Below are 22,977 nucleotides of genomic sequence, written 5' to 3'. Positions count from 1 at the left end.
AATTTGTAATGTGGGTTGAAGTGTGTGGGTTTATTGAGAAGTGAAAGTTTTAGTGAGAGATAAATGTAGGTGTTTCACACTCCACTAATTCCTGTATTGTCCACATCACCATAACCATTCAGCCCACTGTCCAATCACACACATTTAAAACATGCTGAGAAGTCCCTGGGGTATACACCAGAGGACCCCTTTTCCCCATGCTCAAAGACCATGGCAGTGATAGAGATCCTTATGGCCAGCATGGTTCACTATTGCATATAGACTCAAAGGGAAGACTGCATTCAGTCAAGCAGCTTCCTATGGCAAGTGGCAGGAAAAGACCAGCAGGGAGATCAGCAGGGAGCGGGGGGTTCAGTCATTAAGATGGATGAGTTTCACATAGTGCTTAAAATGATTCTCTGCTCCATTAATATATGAACTTAAGAGGATTCCTCCATTCAAATTTTCATTTGTGCTCTCTGACTGTTGCCATATTAATCTCTTGGGAATGGATTTGATGTGCACACTGGGGTTTTCAATAATGAGTAGGCATGAGGGTCTCTAAGTAGTTCTGCCAGACCTTGACAATCTTAATTTTGAATGTGTTAAGTGCGACCCTAGACCTTTGAATTTTGTCTATGAAAGGAAATTATGTGGCTCCACAATGAATGATGTAAATAAGAAACTCATTGAGAACAAGCATTGAGAGCATGCCAGCTTACTGTACACACTAAATACATGCAACCCTGAGGTTTTGCCCTGCACACATACATAAGGGAGGGCCAAGTGTGTCTTATAAAAGAGAATGGTTTATAAAGTTAGAGAAACCAGAGAAGTTGGTATTGAGGAGATTGTTTTGGAATGAGCACCACTGTGCAGTACAGGTAGATTTATCTTGCATATGTAAAACAGGCAGGCCACACCCTTTCACCATGGAGGGATCAGTTCCACATGTTTCTGCGTCCATATGTAATGATCATCCTTAGAAGGACATTGAGCCATAGCTATATAGAGTAAATCAAGAAAATGGCTGGGCCCCAACAGCAGACCCAATCACAAAACAATAGTTTACAACACACCACTGAATTGGGTGGTTGTGATGGAGAGGGCTGTGGAAATGATCCCTGATGGGTCACTGGGAGAAGATGAAATTATTGACAATCCAACGTTCCAGTTTCCTAAACTTGCACCTAATGATGTTAGGCTCAAAGGTGTACCATGTGAACTGAAAACATGATGTAGGCCTAATAAAAAACTGTCCTCCTGTTCATTCATTCAAACATTCATTTTCTACCGCTTATCCAAACTTCTCGGGTCACGGGGGGCCTGTGCATACAGTATCTCAGGCGTCATCGGGCATCAAGGCAGGATACACCCTGGACGGTGTGCCAACCCATCGCAGGGCACACACTCTCATTCTCTCACACACACACACACTACGGACAATTTTTCCAGAGATGCCAATCAAACTAACATGCATGTTTTTGGACCAGGGGAGGAAACCGGAGTACCCGGAGGAAACCCCTGAGGCATGGGGAGAACATGCAAACTCCACACACACAAGGCAGAGGCGGGAATCGAACCCCCCAACCCTGGAGGTGTGAGGCGAACGTGCTAACCACTAAGCCACCATGCCCCCATCCTCCTGTTCAAATTACAGCTAAATCTGATTATAGGCCAGGCAAGGCACAATAGCAATTAAAACCAGAAGCAATTGCAGGCATCATGCCAGTGTTTAATTTTCTGCTTAAGGCCGGAGTGATGATAAAGTGCAAGCCCTCTCCCGTTCGCACGCTCTCCTCCCAGTAAAGAAAATTAGAGCCCAATGTGAGCCCAAGAATGGACATTTGTACAAGACCTTAAAGCAGTAATTGATGCAGTAGTCCAGAGAGCACCAAATGTTCCCAACCCATACCCTTATCAAATCCCAGGTACACCAAGCTGACACTGCTGGGCCCCTTGCTCACCTGTATTAAATGAGATAAAATGTAAATCGCTCTGTATAAGAGCATCTGCCAAATGGCATAGATGTAAGATCATCCATAAGAGAGAGAAAGAGATAGACCTTGGCTACAGGGATGTCACTGCTGCTGTTACTAGTGCCGAGCTCGCCTGGGCTCAGATTGATGGTTAGCCCGGCAGGGATTACACGACATGGACTGAACTGACCCACACCAATCTGGATACTCTGTAGTTGAGTCTGCAGCTCCCGCACCTACAGAAAAATAGAGCAAGAGGAGACATTTTATGTTTGAGACTAATTTTAGTGCGTGTCCCACAAATAAACATTTTAGACAAATAAAACAAGATGCACAAATATTTTTGAAATTTACAAATAAGTATTTAGTTCAAAAATTATTTCACACAAGCACACAAGCACTCGCTCTCCCTTTTGTTTATTTGTGGTATTGGCTGCATTATGTCCCAATTTCTCGTTGTGCACTTTCACATCATGTAGCATTTTTAGAATAGTTAGGATTCATTCAAGAATTCTGACTTATGCAGATCAATCACGAATGTGTTTTCTTCACTGGATTTGCTCTAGTCATTCAGGTAGCAGTACGACTTTTTTCTTAGGCCAATGTTACTACCTCATTCATAACATATATACTATTTCGGCATATATTTTGTAACATTCCTGGACAGATGCCGCCAATGGTGGGGACCTAACCTGGATCGCCACCATAGGCTTGATCGCCCGCAGTAGCAGATAAGACCCAAATACAGGATTCCAGTGCATACACCGTTTTATTAATGCAATGAGAAACAAAACAAAACTTACAATTTAACAAAACTGTAAATGGTTACATGTTAACATAATGGTTATATAATGGTTACAGCAGAAAAAGTTACAGGTTCTGGAGTGGCTATCACAGTCTCCTGACCTCAATATCCTTGAACCATTTTGGGAAGACCTCAAAGGTGCAGTTTGTGCAAGACAACCAAAATATTTATAGGAACTGGAGACATTTTGATTGAGAGTAAGCAGCTACAGTATACCACCTAAGAGAATTAAGGATCTCATGCACAATTATTACAAAAGACTGCATACTCTTTTTTCATCATCCATATATCATTGATTATAAAAGGGGCAATTCACAATATTAAGAACTAAACAGGGCTGAGTTCTTTATTTTCTTTTTTGTTATGTGTTGTTTGATGATTGTGCCATTCTGTCATGCCTTACATATTAACTTGAGTCCGATAGGAAATAAAATAAATTTGTTTTGCCTTCTCTACAAATTTTGCAAATTCTCCCAAGCTTAGACCAGGTTATGTTCGCTGAACTTTTGGACATTAAAGAGGTGCTCCGAAAACATTGTGGACTTCTAAACAAGGCTGGCCAGTTAGGATGAGACAGTGTCCATTCTATTCAGGAAGGTGCTGCTGTCATTTCTTGCAACATATCAAATAGTTCAAGAAAAAGCCTAGTTAATCATTGATAATATATAGCCAGGGAGAAGAGATGAAAGCTAATCCAACCATCTGAATTCTCACCCAGGGTTCACTATATAGAGACTGTGTCTGTTTCCCAAACTAAATAAAATGAATAAACACTCTGAACATTTATTTTAGTAACCTTTTTAGTATAAAATTAGATCGTACTGAATGCACAACCGGCACCTTTCATCTGAATCGAGGGCTGTTAATTAGAATATCTGTTGTATCTAATGTACTTATTTGTAATGAAATAATTACTGGTCAGATGCTTAACAAAATCATGGATTAAATCAAACAAGATTGTCACGTTGAACAAAGCCTCTCTGCCTGGATATACATCAGCCAAACATAGACACACCTGGGGATCTCTTCTGGCCTATGTCTATTAAACATAGGAACACTTCTTGTCCTACTCTTTTGATGGTCATTTAGTGACAGACTGTTACATCCTAAGTGTCTGAAGGAGCGATACAGACGGTCATTTCTCCCTGCTGCTATTAGACTTTACAATCAAAGCTGCTCCCAGTGAAGCAGTCACCATAATTACACACTGGATTACTGTTTAACTGCAATAATAACAATAACAAAGTATTTTAAACAACATGTGCTATAACAGAAATTTAAAAACGTGCAATATTACCTGTGTGCAATATGGCTGTTAGCGTAACTACTTACTCGTTATCTCTTTTTTCTTCTTTGTATTAATACATTGTGTTGTGTATATACTGTATACTATATTATGTCTTTATTGTTTTATATATTTGCATTTCTTTCTCTTTGCTGCTGTAACAGAAAAAATGCCCAATTGTGGGACAAATAAAAGTATATCTTATCTTATGTGTTTTGCAGAAAACTCTGTCAGCAGAAAGTGGAAAAAAATTACACAACTGGTTCCACAATTCCCTTTATTTTTGACAGATGCACATCACAAACCTTTGTTTTATTTGTGTTTCCAGATGGCAATTTTATAAATTTTGATTTCCTGCACTGCACCAGCCTTTACTCTCCAAAGTCTCCTTATTTGGGGTCCAGAAAGAGAGCACATCTTTTATGACAAGAACATTATGCAAGCTTAGCATGTGTGGGATATTTTGAATATTATTTGATATTATATTAAGAAATTTAAGTGCTATACCACGTTGATGCGGTAGGTCCGCCTAATCAGGTCACGGGCACCACGGAAGAATGTATGAAACCATAACATATGAACACATGTTCCCGCAAAGGACAACAGGATGCTGATACTAGTGGGCTATCTTGTCAGATAAAGCAGTTCGTTGCCAATGTCACCCAGGAGTTTAAAAACCTCTTACCTGTCGCCCCCCCATTTTCATGATTTTCGCCTAGATGACATACCCACCTAAAAAGTGGTACAGCTCCCATATACTTTGACACACAGAGGTGAGCCAGGTCTCATTGGAAAGAAGAGAGTCTCTAGTTTCTGATACAAGTGATTCTAGGCCTTACTGACACAGAATTACAGAGGCTAGAATGGACGGTTTTCCGTCTGAGTTGTTTACCTGATAAACTGATTACATACATTGCTGTATTTAATGATGGTAGGTAAACAACAACTGAGGGTCATAGCCACATGTCTTGGCTTTCACCAAAAAAATGAAGTCTGTATAACTTTGTATAAAAAGACTGCATGCTTAGTTCAAAAGTCCTATAACAAAGACAACCCCTCTGCCTAGAAGCCTGCTGTGAAAAAAGGCCTGTAAACTGACACCCTGAGGTGTGAGAGTGTGAAAAGTTCGAGAATTGCGCAATAAAGTTGAAAAAAATTAATATGCGCATGCTCATTGCACAGCCCGCCCTCACCAGGATGTATCGTGTTTAAGAGCTATGATGCTCGTGAAACATCAAATCGCTACTGGAGGGAGCAATTGTCAGTCAAAGGGAGGGTGTCCCACATAGCATGGAGAGACCTCATTGGCTTCTTAGCTGCCTATCTCTGCACCACAGGCACTGATTGGCTCATGAGAGGGCTTGTTTGATTCGTTAGACCCTCGACTACAAATCTGACACGTTTTGTAAGTTTTGTAAGCCTCCAATGAGAAGTGAGAGTCGAAACAAAGGACGGAAGTGAACCGCTGTTTACAGTTTCCGGTCAGAAACGTAATTCTTGTGAGGCGAGCAAAGCGTTTTGGATTAAAATGCTTACATATTCCAGTTCCTTGGCCTCTTGGGGATTTTTTACCAGCATTTGTTTTGGAAAATACATTAACATTAGTGACAATGTGAAGAAAGGGAAATTGCGTTTAAGTTAAGTAAACAAACACGAACTAGCGCCGCCTAGTTCATGTGGCTATCAAATGGTTAAATTACTATGACTGCTACAAATATTATGCTTTGTGTGTGCGCTTAATAAAATCCTGAGAGTCTAAGCTTTCAAACAGTATATAATTTAACCGTGTATTTAGAGAATTTAATGCTTAAAAGTTACAATGAAGTTACAATGAAGTTGATGCAGTCTCGACTCCTAGCGGTGGTGGCTCGTTCCGCGACGGCGACCTGATAAGTGGTTTTAAACCGGTCAACAAAAGATAGAGATTATAAATGAACAACTGACTCAATGTGTATATACTGGTTGCTCAACCTAGGAGTTTACGAGGAAGAGGCAGCTGCATAATCCTAAAATGACATTAAAAACTTATTCCCCTAATGAAATCCCCAATTCTAAAGTGTTTTGGCAGAACCAGTGTAAGTTTGTTCACAAAGTGAACAAACTTACTAATAATACATTTATTTATTAATAATAAATTTTTTTCTTGCATTGTTTAGGAGGCAGAGGTAAATTTTAGGAGCTATGACCTATTTCTGATTAGTTATGTATGGTTTGTTTTTGTTTTTAACACACCCATTAATTATCTCTAATGGCCTGCAAGACATATTATGAAACTGTGCACAGAAATGTCTGATACAGCCAACCAGAGAAGGAAGAGATTAAACAGATTAAAATCTTTAGTTTCTGTTCTATTACTAATTTCTGTTGCATTAGTATACAACACAAAGATGTTATGCTGCTATGATGTGATGTGGTGCTGCTTGGTGACCACCAAAACATACAAAAAAAAGTTGTAATAATTTATTATTATTATTTTAATAATTAAATTTACACAGAACCTAAATGTCTGGACTGGACATAGTAGTTGAGTTCTTGCTTCATAGGGATAAATGATCTGGAGGAATAAAGGGTTGCAAGATGACTGGCTGACCAGTGGCAAAAGGAATCTCCAAAATGTAGCTAGGCTAGCTGTGGCTAGGGTGCAGAATAGCGATGACTACTCTGAAAGCAAAGTCTAAACAGCAGCAAGTTATTGATACGGCCTGCAGAAATCCCACACTTGTGAGTGAAGCTAATTACTTTTAGAGTCAATTTTTAATAACACCTCTTTGAAGCTGACTCTAAGGGGTCAAAAGAAGTCCCAGCTAATATTCCACACCATTCCAGTAGCAAATATAGGTTCAGAGAAGGAATTTGTGGCAGGCAAATAGGCCTCAGCTGTCAGATTCTGCACAAAAAGTGAGAAGCTAGGGGATGCCTGCCCACAGAAGCTAAAATAATAGGTATGTGACCAGCAGAAGTTGCAGCCACATATACAAGCATACAAACAGGTTCAGGTGGCATTGCTCATGCCAAAAGCTAAAACCAATGCTAAGGAGATGATTTATTAACACTATGGGCTATAAGCAAACTGCACAAAATGTGATAATGGCATTAGTCACCAACTACATCAGCAAATGCATCAATGACACTGTCTCCAAGTCAATCAATGCATGCTAATGAAGACCCGAGATCAGAGCAAATAAATCACCCAAAGGAACTGTGCATAGGTAAAGCATACACATAGCCAGAGACTCTACAGACATTTCCAGTACAGAGATGACATGTAGCATTCCTCTGCACCTGATTGTAAATCTGAGGCTGCTGGGCCTGATCACCTCCTATTGCAACTGTATCCTGGACTTCTTGTTGAGGAGACTTCAGTTCAGCATCTATAACAGTTTTATTTAGATATGTGTAGTTTTACCACTTTGTTGTTTTATATGGTAGCATTTTTAAATTGTCTGGATAAAGATGTTTCATTATGCAGTATGGATAAAAACTCAGTTTTTGGTGTCTGATAACCAGGTACACATCCATACTTTCCCAAAAGATGTTGTAGATATCATTTGATTAAATGCCATAGAAGGATGGATAGAATGAGCAGCTGTGGGTATGAGTAAGAACACCTATAGCTGCTACAAACGAGTGTTGTTCAGAAGGCAAAAGGTTTTTTTTTTTGGTTTTTTTAAAAAAGGGTATTGTTCCATTTTAGGGGATAGTAGAAAATGCAAATGAGATATCAGAGTATGAGCTGAAATTCTTTGTCAAGCAGGTGCAATTGAATCTGTGCTCAGAGTAATGATTTATCAAAATAGGATGACTTTTAGTTCCCAAATATATGTCTGCAGGATAATCAATAAAACATGCTGCAGATATATCCCAAACAAAGTAATCTTATTAATATTATACACCACATGAATGCACTTCAGAAAATTTGGTTGACAAACATAAAGCATTATTTAGCTGGCTATGCACTTGAACAGGGAGATGGCTGAACATTATAATACAGAATATTCTTACAGTGGTATGTACTAATGCTTTTTACTAATATTTTTTTCTTCCCTGGTGTTGCCAATATATTATATGTATTCCCAATGACTGATGTTCTGTTGATTGATGACTCAAGTTCTGTTTCAGCAAGGTATGTTCAATTAGCTCAAGTTTATAAAAATAAGAATACAAAATTTCCCAATCTATTTACTCTTAATGCATATAGCTTAGTTCTCAAGAAAGTCCATGTGGTGCATAACAAACAGTAGGTAAGATTTTCCCAACTTTTCATTTGGTATGCTATAAAATCCATTGCACTTATGACGAAGAATCATTTTAAATATTAGTATTTCTTTTATGGCTACACAGTTAATAAACAATTGGTTAAATATGTGAGTAACAAATACATTCTGAAGATCTATGTTTAACCTATTTTCTATGACTTTGAGAATACAAAAAGTATACAGCCATCCTTGCTCACCATATCTTGTCCACAATATCTATATATATCAATATATCACTCTATAGTGTCCATGTAAATTGTTACAGGATAGGATATACAATTTAACAATGTTTTTGTTGTTAGCATTATAGTTCCTCTAACCACATTTTAATGCTAGTTTGCATTTAACAGATGTGCTTATCCAGAGTGACTTGAGGTTTAAGGGCCTTGCTCAGGGGCCCAGCTTGGTGGACCTGGGATTTGAACTCATGACCTTCCGATTAGTAATCTAACGCCTTAACAACTACTGTAGGCTACCACATCCCCATAATGATCCCCCACATCCCCAAACAATACAACATTTCTCTACTGAATCATGTATAATAAATTTAACAATAAGAATTTTTTCTTAAATCAAATAGAAATTTTCAATAATTAATTTTAGTTGAAAGTATTTCCTTTTGATTTTTTTCCTTTCCACATAAATTAATTCTGGCTGGTGAAACCCCATCAGAACCTCCACACCATTACCTTTGTGATCGTGCAGATCCTTCTGCAGCATGTTGAAATGCTTACTTTTCTTCATTGCAATCACATGCACCAACCTCTTACCTGTCTCCCCCCCCCCCCCCCCCATTTCATGATTTTCGCCTAGATGACATACCCACCTAAAAAGTGGTACAGCTCCCATATACTTTGACACACAGAGGTGAGCCTGGTCTCATTGGAAAGAAGAGAGTCTCTAGTTTCTATACAAGTATCAGGGTGATTCTAGAGGCCTTACTGACACAGAGTTACAGAGGCTAGAATGGAGGGTTTTTATTTCCGTCTGAGTTGTTTACCTGATAAACTGATTACATACATTGCTGTATTTAATGATGGTAGGTACACAACAACTGAGGGTCATAGCCACATGTCTTGGCTTTCACCAAAAAAAAATGAAGTCAAAAGACCCAAAAATGGATTTTATGTGAATATTTTTCTACGGTCCGTCCGTTCATGTTTTGCTTGTTTATTTTTTTACTGTATAACTTTGTATAAAAAGACTGCATGCTTAGTTCAAAAGTCCTATAACAAAGACAACCCCTCTGCCTAGAAGCCTGCTGTGAAAAAAGGCCTGTAAACTGACACCCTGAGGTGTGAGAGTGTGAAAAGTTCGAGAATTGCGCAATAAAGTTGAAAAAAATTAATATGCGCATGCTCATTGCACAGCCCACCCTCACCAGATGTATCATGTTGCACCTCGTTGGAATCGTCTCCTTATTAGCTAAAGAGCTATGGTGCTCGTGAAACATCAAAGGAGGGAGCAATTGTCAGTCAAAACATACTGGAGGGAGCAATTGTCAGTCAAAGGAAGGGTGTCCCACATAGCATGGAGAGACCTCATTGGCTTCTTAGCTGCCTATCTCTGCACCACAGGCACTGATTGGCTCACCAGCTTGTTTGATTTGTTAGACCCTCGACTACAAATCTGACACGTGAGTGTAGTTTTGTAAGCCTCCAATGAGAAGTAGGAGCCAAAACAAAGGACAGAAGTGAACCGCTGTTTACAGTTTTCGGTCAGAAACGTAATACTTGTGAGGCGAGCAAAGCGTTTTGGATTAAAAGGCTTACATATTCCAGTTACTTGGACTCTTGGGGATTTTTTACAAGCATTTGTTTTAGAAAATACGTTAACATTAGTGACAATGTGAAGAAAGGGAAATTGCGTTTAAAGGTAAGTAAACAAACCGAACTAGTGCCGCCTAGTTCAGGTGGCTATCAAATGGTTAAATTACTATTACTGCTATAAATCATATTATGCTTTGTGTGCATGCTTAATAAAATCCTGAGAGTCTAAGCTTTCAAATAGTATATAATTTCATACAATGAAGTTGATGCAGTCTCGCCTCCTAGCGGTGGTGGCTCGTTCTCGCGATGGCGACCTGATTTAAAGACTTTTAAAACACACACATTGAGAGAGAGAGACTTTTATATTCTGATTAATATATATGCTTAAAGCACTCGGTGTGAAACCATGCATGGACTCTAGTTCCAAGTTCCTGTCCATGTTTTTTGCCTCTTAAATACCACAAAGCATTTCAAGAAGTCAGTAAAGTCTTATGTTATGCCTGAGCTGTAGATTTTTAATCTTTTAGTTCTGAAAGTTAAGTCATGACTTAAAGACAGTATTTTATTATTATTATTATTATTTATTTATTTATTTATTTTAATGTATGCCTGTTTTGATACTTTAAAAAAGTAATTTGAAAGTAATTTATTTTTTTTGTTTTTGGATCTCAGAAAAGGCTTCATTTAAATCCCAGAATGTATGGCACTTGTATGTATGTTTATTTTTGATATAAAATATTGTTGTATGCATTGCACAGTGGTGGGCATCAGGACCAGCAGGGCCTTCTCTGCTGGCACTATATAAAAAATTTTTTTTTTATAAAAGTGTTAAATGTTTTTCTTTAGTATGCAATTTATTTATTTTCATTGCAAAATTCGCAAAATTCATTAGTTTTGTTAAGGTTGAACTGGAGTACCCTCATAATGTCACTTAAAAATCAGCTTAAACAGCTGAGACCAGCTTTACAGATATTGCTAGGCTTTTGTTGAAGGACAACACATCTGATTTGTAACAAACATTAGTGACAGAAAAATCAACCAATCAAATTTTGACATTTATTGACAGCACGTCCTCTAGGTCTAGCAACGTGCCCAGCGCTACCCCAACGTCTGTTGTAAATTTACAAAGTATGAACGTGAAATTCAGTTTCGTGAATTTCAAAGAAAATTACATCCGCTGTTGTAGATACCCGATCTTTTTGCCGATCTACTTAAAACAACTTTTTCAAGGCGCACTTTTGATATTAAAAATAAAATTGATTGAATTTTCGGAGGACGACAGGCCTTGCAGACAGTATAAAAGAACTTTACACACTCACATGCCTGATCCTAACAATACCAGTGTCTACAGCCTCTGTGGAACACAAGGTTTCGGCTCTCAAACGGAATAAAACCTACACAAGGAGCACAACTGGACAATCATGGCTGTCTTCTTTAGCCTCTCTCTCCATTGAAAAAGAATTGCTAAATCAGCTGAAGCAAAAAGGACAACTGTACGATGACGTTATTGAACGCTTTGTCAAAAAAGACAGACTCATGGATTTTATTTACAAGTGACGGGTGAGTTCTTTACTATTTGACGAGTATTGTATCATGCAGATTGTGGTTCGCATCTGATAATATGCATTATTAATGGCTTACACACATTGTTATTGAGTGGTTCGTGTTGCATTGATAGTAGCCTACTGTGGCATATGCATGTGAATGTGACACTATGAACACAGTGTGCATAGGTGGATTACATTTATTGATACATGCAGGGAAATTTAGTCTGAATTCAACCCACCCTTACCTAGCATACTGTTTTAGGCTAATTGTTGATCAGCTGTCATGTAGCTGAGTGCCTGTATGTGTAGCCGAATATGCGCATTATTTGCATATTGCTGCGTTAGCTGTAACAGATGAGTATGTATGTGGTTTAAATACTGAAGGCCCTGACTGAAACCCCACGGTACACCACTGGCATTGCGTACTATGCATTTAAAAAATAAAAGTTCATTTTTCTAAAAAAGGAAACCAATATTTAAGAAGCCCATCTTATTTTCTCTTGTATATTTAATATTGTTCTTTAAAGCAAAAATACATTTTATCCGATTACTCGATGAAATTTTCGGTAGAATACTTGATTACTAAAATTTTCGATAGCTACAGCCCTAGTTTTATGCTACACCCCACAAACCAACTGTCCTGAAAAGAAAAAGCAGGAATTCTGGGAGGATGTTGGTGATGGAGCTGCCAGGTAAGAGGTCAAGAGGAAGGCCAAAAGGGAGACACATGGATTTGTTAAATGAGGACATGAAGGTAATTGGTGCGAGAGTAGAGGATGCCGAGGATAGAGTTAGGTGGAAACAGATGATTCACTGTGGTGAAGAAAGGGGTTAGAGATATAAAGTAACTTAATTATAAATTATAAAAATGCTTATTCTGTTTATATACTTAAGTAAAGCTGCTTCGAGACAATTTGAAATTATTAAATGAGATATACAAATAAATTGAATTAATGTGTAATATGATAGTAATTATCTGCATATCAGAATTTTCCACTGTAAAGATTTAAAACTAGTATGGGATTTCTCTGTACAAACCATACTACTAGCAAGACCTCAACTTCCATATAAGCAAAAAAGTAAAAAAAAAAAAAATCCTTTTTTCAGTTATTGTTAAAGTATTAAATAGTCAAGAGATGGTAAAATCATTTGGAAACTCTTAATTCATCCACAGTAGTGACTGGTGAGTTAAAGGTAGGGTCTCCGATTTTTGAAAGCCAATGTTGACATATAAAATCACCAAAACAAACATGCCCCAAGCCAAATGTGTCCCACCCCTATATTGATAGCTCCGCCCACACATACATACGCAACCCAGGCAACTAATGGAAAGAAATGTGTCTTTATGTGTCTTAAGTAAAGTTGGCCGCATATTCACAGATTCGAGTTTCCCGAGTCAATAACTCTTGAGCTGAACACTTACTAGCAAAACACAGTTGTAGCTGCCTCTCTACATTACTACGATAGAAAAGAGGTGTTATTTGTGTAGTAACAGCGTTTAGCTCAGGAGTTATTGACTCTGGAAACTCCAATCTGTGAATATCCGGCCAACTTCCGCTGCTTCAGTTCTTTCCAGCGCTGGGAAGCTGATCCTATATTAACATGGGTCCTACTTCTTGCCTTATCGTAAGCCTTTCTTTGCTTTATTTCTTTGTTTTTATCCTCCATGTCAATGTTAAAACCGCTTTCTGCAGTCACACATGCGCACTGAACACTCTCTCCACCGCATATTGACAAGACCCGCCTCTTTCTGCTCATTGGCTAAACGTTTGTTTTGTATATTTTTTTGCCCGACTCAGTTTTCTGAAGCATTTCTCAAAAATCGGAGACCCTACCTTTAAGGTGTTTTGACTTACATGGCAGCGGAGGCGATCTCTCTCCTCACGAATGGCACTCATGGTAGCTTTGGTGTGGTTATGCTCTTCATCTTTGCTGGTCAGCATCACTGTCAGACTCTCATTCTCTTCTTGCAAACCAGCCAGCTCCTTCTCCCATTGAACACGCTCCTCACACAGACTTGGGTAAAAATCTTTGCCCAGTGCCCCCTCGAGCTCCTCTACAGTCTGTCTCTCACACAAAAGCATACACACGCATGCACGCACACACACACACACACACACACACACACACACACACACACACACAGAGTGCATTACCATTTTCACTCCACTATGTTGACATTTATTACACATGCTGAACAACACTGCGCATTATTTTTTAAACTGGAAAAAATATTTAAGCTTGAATGTGTGTAAATTTAAGCATATGAAGACTAACTAAATGAAACATCAACTTGATGGAATCTTTTTAAATTATGTTTACATAAGTTAGCAGATGTCTGTATCCTGAGTAACCTACAGAAGTACTTTGCAGTATACAGTAGCTCACTAGATTAGGGACTAAAAAATTACCCTAACTAAGCATTTTATTAGGAACATCTCTACGCAAACTAATTTGTAAAGAGCAGGCTGAATCTGAAAGAATACAATCTATAGGTGGATGTTATTCAAGAACACAAGCATACAAATCCAAATCGAGAGGCAAAGGGCATAAAGAGAAAACAGGCAGAGTTAAAATAAATTCAGAGAGGCAATCAACATGGCAAACAGTTCCAAAAACACAAAATGCAAAAGGCACAATATGAGAGAACAAAGGTCATACACAGAGAGTAAACACATGAGACAATGGAATGGCTCTGTAAGTCAGTGAGCTGACAATACTTAACATCTAGCATAGCATGGCTTAAATTGATTTAAAAAAAAAAAACAGGAAGTAAACATGGGCACAGGTCAATATTTTGGTGAGGGCTTCCTTTGTGTGTCATTAGAGGTGTGGGCAATAAGTGAGAAAGCATTGTAGAGAGTGGAGGCTATGCATGTCTGTAGCAGACACAAAATACATAAGTTTGTGTGACAAACCAAATTTACTTTCAACTCTGAGAAACAATATCTCTGTTTACTCAGTGATGCTGTTTTGTATGTTGAAATGTCAATATTTATTTATTTAGATTTAGCACTGAAAACGATATTTGAAACTTCAAAAATAAGACTTTAAAAATGTAAATAAAAAATACAACTTAAATAAAACTCTTGCCTGCAGGGTTCTGCATGACCTTGTGAAACTGTGTGAAAAACGTGCATTATAAAAGGCCACATCTGTGTGATAAATTAACATTATACAGAAATAATAAACAACTGAAGAAAAACAAAACAAAGGAAACAAAAATTCACATCTATTAGATTCCCACAGATCTGCTGTACCTTAATGGCAAGATCACAGTGCTGGCTGGCTGTGGTAAGCTGCTTAATGTGCCTATCCACCTCAGCCACTGAAAGGCTGCACAAACTCTTCTTGCGGCCACATACCACAGTCTCAAGGCCCATCAGCACCCGTTGCAACTCCAAATTTAGATCACTGCAGTTATCTAGTAAGAAAAGAGGACATGGATCAGAGGATGCAACACACAATCTTACACAATGTTAATCTCAGTGTATCATTGAGCTCAGTGCATTATTATTGTTATTCACAGTTAACTCTATTTTAGGTTAGAATTCTCTTAAACCAAGCTCATATTGATGTGAAAATACACAATAATACACATCTTCCAAACAGTTTACCTTTACTTTTTATGTTATTACCATAACCGCATATTCATTTAATGTGTCCTTGTAGGGCTCCTTACCTATGTCTGCAGTGACCAGCACTGACTGCTTTTCAGGTCTAGAAACACAAGACACTTGATCCTCATCCAAATCTTCAGTAGCTTCCTGATGACTGTGGTTAAGCCTGGAATGCAACTCTGAAAACGCACTCTTTTCTCTGAAGGAAGGAAGTGTTTAAATGTCATAGCATTAATTATGTTTATGTTAAAAGAAACAACATATGTATGACATAGGGGATCAAAAATAATTAGTATTCTTTTTGGCTGTCTATTGCACTAATTTATCTGTCTTGAAAAAAAATATATACGTGACAGGTGTTCGGGTATGTCAAAGATTTACACAAAGCAGACCACATTTTGGTACAAAATAGTGACTGACAGGCAGACAGGCCTGCCTCCTACATACTGGCTCACAGTCACACAGGCCATGCCTTCCATGTGCTCCTTTACTAGGATTGACTGGCACATACAAAGGAGTACATAGTACATGGATTGCTAGAGAGACTAAAATATATTCCAAATATATTCATAATAAATGTGTACGGGGTATCTGCTGTTAACGATAAGTTGCTTTATATACAATTTTCAATTTTTAATATTTAGACTGAATTTTTTTCTACTGGTAGGTCATTCTTGCCAGCTTAATTCACAAAAAACCTCCATGTACTCTAGTACAGATATCTATTACTCTTATCAGGTGAGTCAATTAGCTAAGCCTTACAAAAGTATACATTCCAACAATAAAATTATTCAACCAAAGCTTAAATGGTACAGATACAGTCTGAAATTGTGGAGAATGGGGTTATGAATTTAGTTGTCATAGGAATGGCAAGATTAATTCTTTTTAATTATTCTTCTGAAAAACATCAAAAGAGTTCAAAAGATGAATATGAGATTATACATTTTTTCCATTCATAGATATTTCATTTGTATATATCTATAAGTATTAACTCTACACATTGGAACAGATACTAAAATATACACTTAATATTTGTGTCTACGTTTTCTTTTCCTACAATAACCACGTCAAATAGGCTGATATTAACAAAACTGTAATCTTTTTGTCAGTTGATTTTAGTTCTCCCTGCAGTGTCACCAGTAAGCAAAATGCATGCTCAGTTTGGTTAAGCCAAAAGTTCCAGTTTTAAATGTTGTACTCCTTTCCCCTGATCTTTTGGTTGTCTGGTGAAGTCTTTCCCAATAAGATTGGATTCATTTCTCTGTAAACTGTCAGACTGAATATTTCTGTAGGCCTCTGAATTCATTCTGCTCATACCATTATAAAGTACATCTTCAATAAAGATGAGTGAGCCCATTTCAAAAGTGTCCAATCAAATCCTTGCCATGACTCTACCGCTGCCACACTTGACTATTTGCTGTTTTCACACCACATTTCAATACCTCATTTAACTGCTGCTACTACATAAGTTTGTATATGTATACAATTGTTTCACAATGTACTTTATAATACAGTATGCAAACTGGTCAGTGCTATTTTGTGCACTTTGTGTCTTTTGTATTGTCTGTTTGCACTGTCCATGTCTTGCACTGTTGCACTAGGTCGAACATGTTGCAACTTAGGTTCTTAGCTTTGTGTTGTTTTATGTCGCTTTACATCGTTTTATGTAGCACCATGATCCTGGAGAAACATTTAATTTCACTGTGTATTGCATCAGCTATATATCGTTGAAAGGACAATATACTGGAAGATTCTTGAATCTTGACTAATGAACTACTGCTAATGAGTGCTTTACATATTGTATACTCCTCTATATTTCACTCTTAAAATCTCCTCCAAACAGTGAACTGTGACAACATACACCCCTGCCCAGTAGAAGTTGTAGCGGATGTCATTAATTACTGTTTTTTGTATCCTATGATTCTTATGTATTGCAATTTGTGTTCAGTGGTTCCTTTCTGTTTCAGGACATTCCACATTGCCATCCATGTTGCATTCCACTGGCAACTAAAAATCAGAACTAATCTAATAAATTAATTATGTAGACATCATTGGGAAGCATCTCAAATTTAGACCATTTAAGATTTTATGAGAAATATTTAAAATATAGCTAGCAACATTATTTAATGAGTGTTTGGTATAAAAGACACTTTGTGTACAGTATTTATTATACCAACAATCTAGTACCACTGTATCAGTGCACATAATTAACTTCTCTAGAGCCACAGGATGCTGTGGTGGAGTTTTATTTTAATTAACTTTACCTTGGACAATTGCTGGTAAAATTGTGGTATGGCTAGCATTCAGGCTAAATAGAGAACTTCCTCTAATCCATCCCTATCTGTCAAAAATAAAACATCTATTTAGTGTCTAAATGAGACTAAAACTGCTGACCTATTTTGTAAAAATGATAATTCTGATAGCACATCATGTCAATCATAACAGTAGGAGTTAACCAGAATGTAATAGGACCCATTCATAATGGAGGTCACACTCCTGATCATGTTCTAACCCTCGGATTAAATATAGAAAATATTCTTCTGACTGAGGCAAAATGGCTCTCTCTGACCATTATCTCATGTCAATTCAATTGCGCTTCGGACACAATATTTGCAATTTGCCACATCACCGTGTTAAATGTACATTTACATCTACTAATGCAGAGAGATTTACCAACAGTCTCCCAGAATTATCATCCATGATTGGATCATCATCTGACCCCACAGAACTTGAACAGTTGACTGACTATTTAGAGTCAGTGTTTCCCTAGATATTGTAGCTCCATTTAAAAGGAAAGTAATTAGAGAGAAAAAACTTGGTACCCTTGGTACACCCTGGTACAACGACAACACAAACTTTAAAACAGCAAGGAAATTAGAACGTAAATGGGATCAAACTAAATTATCAGTATTACGATTAGCATGGAAAGAAAACCTTCATAGCTACATAAAATCTTTTAGTGCTGCTAGATCATGTACTTCTCTAGCCTATTTGAAGATATACTATTTTGAACAAAAATAATCCCAAATTTTTGTGTAATACTGTAGCAAAATTAACTAGGAATAAAAACACTGTCAAAAAAGTAATGACTTTAAAAAAAAATGTATAACGTCAGGCAGAAAATTCAGAATATTAATTTAATACCAAGCAAATTGATACATAATGCTGTATATAATAGTTCCGTTTTTAATCAGTATTTAGACTGTTTTAATCCCCTTCAAGAAACTGACCTATTTTCACCGATTTCTTATTCAAAATTATCAACCTGTATACTGGATCCCTTACCCACATGTTTCTTTAAACAGATACTACCAGTAGCTATCCAACCCATTCTAAAGATAATAAATTCTTCTCTTAGCACTGGCTATGTGCCAAAATCTTTGAAGCTAGCGGTTATCGAATCTTTTATTAAAAAACCTGTTCAACCGTAGGCCAATATCAAACCTCCCCCTTATCTCCAAGATCCTAGAAAAGGTTGTAGCTCAGCAGATATGCTCATACTTACATAGGAATAATATTCATGAAATGTATCAGTCAGGATTTAGGCCTCATCATAGCACAGAGGCAGCACTGGTTGCCTCTGATCAGGGTTGTGTCTCTTTGCTGGTGTTACTTGATCTTAGTGTAGCTTTTGATACCATTGACCATGCTATTCTACTTGATAGGCTAGAACATGTTGTTGCTGTTAAATGGGCAGCCCTCTTCTGAATCAGGTCTTATCTGATGGATCGATATCAGTTCGTAGATTTAAATGGTGACTACGCTAAACAAACTAATTTAATGTTCGGTGTTCCGCAAGGTTCTGTTTTATGCCCATTACTTTTAACCCTATACATGCTACCCCTTGGTGCAATTATTTGTAAACATGGTATTGGCTTCCACTGTTATGCTGATGACACACAGCTAAATGTTTCAGCTAAGTCAGATACTGTACAGTATGAGTCACCATCTTAATAAGATTGAAGATTGTGTGAAGGACATCAGACAGTGGATGCTTACTAACTTCCTCCTGCTTAACTCTGACATGACAGAAGTGCTTTTACTAGGTCCACAGGCAGCTGAATTAAGTTTTCTGATTAAGAGTAACTCAGGATGGTCTTTCTATTTCTATTATCATGTGCAGCAGTAAAAGACCTTGGTGTGAGTATTGATACCGGTCTCTCATTTGAAGCTTACATAAATAATTCTTTCATCTCAGAAATATTGCTAAGATAAGAAATATGATCTCATTTCATGATGCAGAACACTAGCAGGGGGCAGAGCTTTTTCTTACAGAGCCCTACAATTATGGAACAGACTTCCAATTGGTGTTCGGGACTCAGACACAGTCTCAGTGTAGTTTAAGTCAAGGCTACAAACACATTTGTTTAGTATAGCTTTTTATGAATAGCTTTTCTTAGGTAAAGGAGCAGATCTGGAAGGTTCATGGGCATAGAGTGTTTGGTGAACTGGGATGTGTGGATGCTGTCAGCTTACCAACCTCGCAAGTCGATCAGGTTTGCAGACTCTGGAGTGGCTTTACATCCCAGGAAGCCCGCATGTTTGGGTCACCTTCTGGCTCTAGCCTTTTAGTTATGGTGTCATAGCTAGCCTTGCCGGACATGTGGACATCCCTGTCGGCAATTTGCACATAATGTACATTGTCTATCACCTGATTACAATCATCATATTTTATTCTCTCTCTCTCTCTCTCTCTCTCTCTCTCTCTGTGTCAAGATATATGTGTATATATATATATTAATATATATATAATGTGTGTGTGTGTGTGTGTGTGTGTGTGTGTGTGTGTGTGTGTTCAGAGTTCCTAGCCTGATCGTCTCTTCTTACAGAGCTACTTTGTCAATCCTGATGCTTTCTTTGCCTGGTGGTCTCCCTGCCAGGGATTGATCTGCATGGTCAGCTAGTGTCTCATGGATTGTTGTGGATGGAGCTGCCCAGAGACTGTCATGCCTTCTTTGAACCAATGTTGTCAGCTGTATGATCTGGTCTTTATCAGCAATCAGGTCTGTACTGAACTCCGAGTTTGCAATGACCCATTAATCTTGTTTTCTGAGACTTTTCAGTTCATGATTGTGCCTTCCCCTTTCACCTTGTACACATATGGGAGAGAAACATATAAAAAGAGCAATTCACCGTAATTTAAAAAATACGAGTGGCAGAGCGTTAAGGGGATTTCTACTTGGTGGGATTAAATAATCTTGAAAGGGTATGCTGAGACTGAGTTCAGGAGGTGCTCCATGGACCAGCTCGGTTTTGTTGATTCTTTAAACCACTAAACCACTGAGACTGAGAGCTTATTTGACAGTAGTTTTACGACTTGGGTCACATAAATAAGGCACTTCCACCCCGAGCCTATTTTGAGCCTCTTCATTGAAAACAACATACAGTACTAAACATAAAATATTATATATCTCAAAAACTACTGTAACATTTGAATAATTCTGGCACCAAAATAAAGGTAACACATGAGATGGCATGAGTGTTAAAATTATATATTATATATTTTACCAGGCAGTGTAAGAGAAGATGGAAAATGTGGAAAACCTTCCACATGACAAAACTGTAAAATTTTAGATATATCTCTTTGAATTCATTTAAACCAGGGGTGTCCAAAGTTTTTTTGGTGAGGACCAAATACAGAAAAATAAGCAAAGGCCCGGGCCACACAAAAGAGGTGACATATTGACACATGATTACTGTGTGTATTTCTAACTCACCTACAATGTGAAGAACATTGCTCTCAGTGGGAGCAGTGATGCTGTCCTTTGGATTGAAGGATGGCTGGGATGTCAGGAGAAAGTTTGGTGGTTGAGACACGAAGGACTTCACAGAGATGGCCAGAGATAGTCATTCTGGATCTCAGTCTGCTTTTGTTCTGATTTAACAGAGAAAATGTTTGTTCACATATGTATGTTGAGCCGACCAGGCTCATCATTCTTTTTGCGTGGCGTCTCATCAGAGGAAACTTGGCACAATCCAAAGTCTGATAGAATTCAGGGAGGGAGAGAAGCTGATGTTGACTCTTCAGAGAATCATCACATTGCATTTCAATCAGTTCTAACTGCAGACTCTCCTCCACTTCTTCTGCATCCACCAGGAAGGGGGTCGAGAACAGCTTGATTTGTTTTTCAATGACAGAAAAATCTTGAAAACGCTGGTTGAATTCTGTCACAAGAGATGTAATTACAAAAGCATATTTCTCCTTTTTAGCAGAAAGGTCTGCCTTTGGAAAAGCAGACTTGATTTCAGACAGCGCAGGGAAGTGTGCAGCATTAAAGCTTCGTAGTTGTGTCTCAAACAGGCGGAGCTTTACACAGAAGGCTTTCATGTGTGCATACAGGTGTGACACCAGCTGTTCTTTGCCTTGTAGGTTCTTGTTCAGTGTATTCAGATGATGAGTGAGATCAACTAAAAATGCCAGGTCTGCCAGCCACAGAGGGTCACTCAGTTTATGAAGAGGTCGGCCCTTCTCTTTCAAAAACTTGTCGATTTCTGATCTCAGCGAATAAAACCGCTGCAGCAAAGAGCCGCGGCTGAGCCAGTGCACATCAGAGTGGTAGAGTACATCCCCGTATTCAGCATCCACGTCAGATAAAGCTTGAAATTCCCTGTGGTACAGTCCTCTAGCTCGAATTATGTTGACAGTTTTTACAACAGTGTTCATCACATCGCCCAGCTGGACAGTCTTGGCACACAGTGCTTCTTGGTGGATTATACAGTGCATCCTAACAGCCTCACCTCCGCTCTCTTTTACCTTGACGCACACCATGGATGCCATTCCTTTGCGCTTACCCGTCATGGCCGGAGCTCCATCCGTTGTTACCCCACAGAGCTTGTCCCATTTAAGCCCCATCTTTTCAACTGCCTCTGACACAGCGTCAAAAATATTTCCACCCATCGTTGTGCCTTTTAGGCTCATCATATCAAGCAGCTCCTCCGTACAGCAAAAATTATCATCGACTCCCCGCAAAAAAATTAAAAGCTGTGCGGTGTCTGTGGCGTCTGTGCTCTCATCGCATGCTATCGAGTAAAAATCAAAAGAACCAGCTTTCTCTCTCAGCTGAAGTTTCAGGTTAGCTGACAAGTCCTCGATTCTCCTCACCACTGTATTTCTGGATAAGCTCACGTTGTTGAAATCCTGCACTTTTTCCGGGCACATTACTTCTGTGACTTTGATGAGGCACTGCTTTATGAAATCACCATTCTGAGAACGGTTTGCCACGCTGGACAATAAGTTGTGCGACTTCATAGCTTGCTGTTGTGGCGTTTTCCTGTATTTTGTTAGCACGAAAAAAAAAAAACTGTTGTTGAGCTTGCAGGCTAGCTGCCATTTGCTTGAATTTCTGTGCTCGTTCGGCACCTGTGTACGATGCGTAGCTCTGATGCTTGGTCTCATAGTGCCGACGGACATTATACTCTTTCATCATGGCAACATCTTCATTGCAAATCAAACACACACACTTTCCGTTGATTTCTTTAAAGAAATATTCATTTTCCCACCGTGTTTGAAATCTTCTACACTCACTTGCTATCTTGCGTTTCTTCGGTGCTGCCATTTCTGGTGACTCGTGGTAAATATTTTTCTTTGCTTAATTTTGTTTAGTGTAATTTTGTTTTGTTAATATTTTTCTTTGCTTAATTTTGTATAGTGGAGAAGCACCTTTTCTGTGACTGGCTCGATCTAGTGTTGAAACTGAGAAGTGCAACAGAGTTGAGCTCAAGCGCCATGTGCGGGCC

General features: G+C 38.3%; 1 protein-coding gene across 9 annotated transcripts in view; it reads right to left on the bottom strand.

Moving 5' to 3' along the window:
* mcc (MCC regulator of WNT signaling pathway) overlaps positions 1–22,977 on the bottom strand; it is a 94,655-nt gene that overhangs the window by 50,069 nt on the left and 21,609 nt on the right. For all 9 annotated transcript variants that reach the window (XR_003443969.2, XM_027168010.2, XM_027168011.2 and 6 more), the window contains exons 3-6: positions 15,303–15,439; positions 14,881–15,044; positions 13,477–13,683; positions 2,045–2,194 (exon numbers count right to left, since the gene is read on the bottom strand). Coding sequence is in view for 8 of the 9 variants with exons in the window: in XM_027168010.2 (XP_027023811.2) it covers positions 2,045–2,194; positions 13,477–13,683; positions 14,881–15,044; positions 15,303–15,439 (658 nt within the window). In the remaining variant the exon portion in view is untranslated. The remainder of the gene's footprint in view (positions 1–2,044; positions 2,195–13,476; positions 13,684–14,880; positions 15,045–15,302; positions 15,440–22,977) is intronic.

The sequence above is a fragment of the Tachysurus fulvidraco genome, chromosome 26 (assembly GCF_022655615.1).
Source record: "Tachysurus fulvidraco isolate hzauxx_2018 chromosome 26, HZAU_PFXX_2.0, whole genome shotgun sequence".
Taxonomy (NCBI): Eukaryota; Metazoa; Chordata; class Actinopteri; order Siluriformes; family Bagridae; genus Tachysurus; species Tachysurus fulvidraco.
The sequence above is the reverse complement of the archived record's forward strand: the minus strand, read 5'-3'. Positions and strand labels throughout refer to the sequence as shown.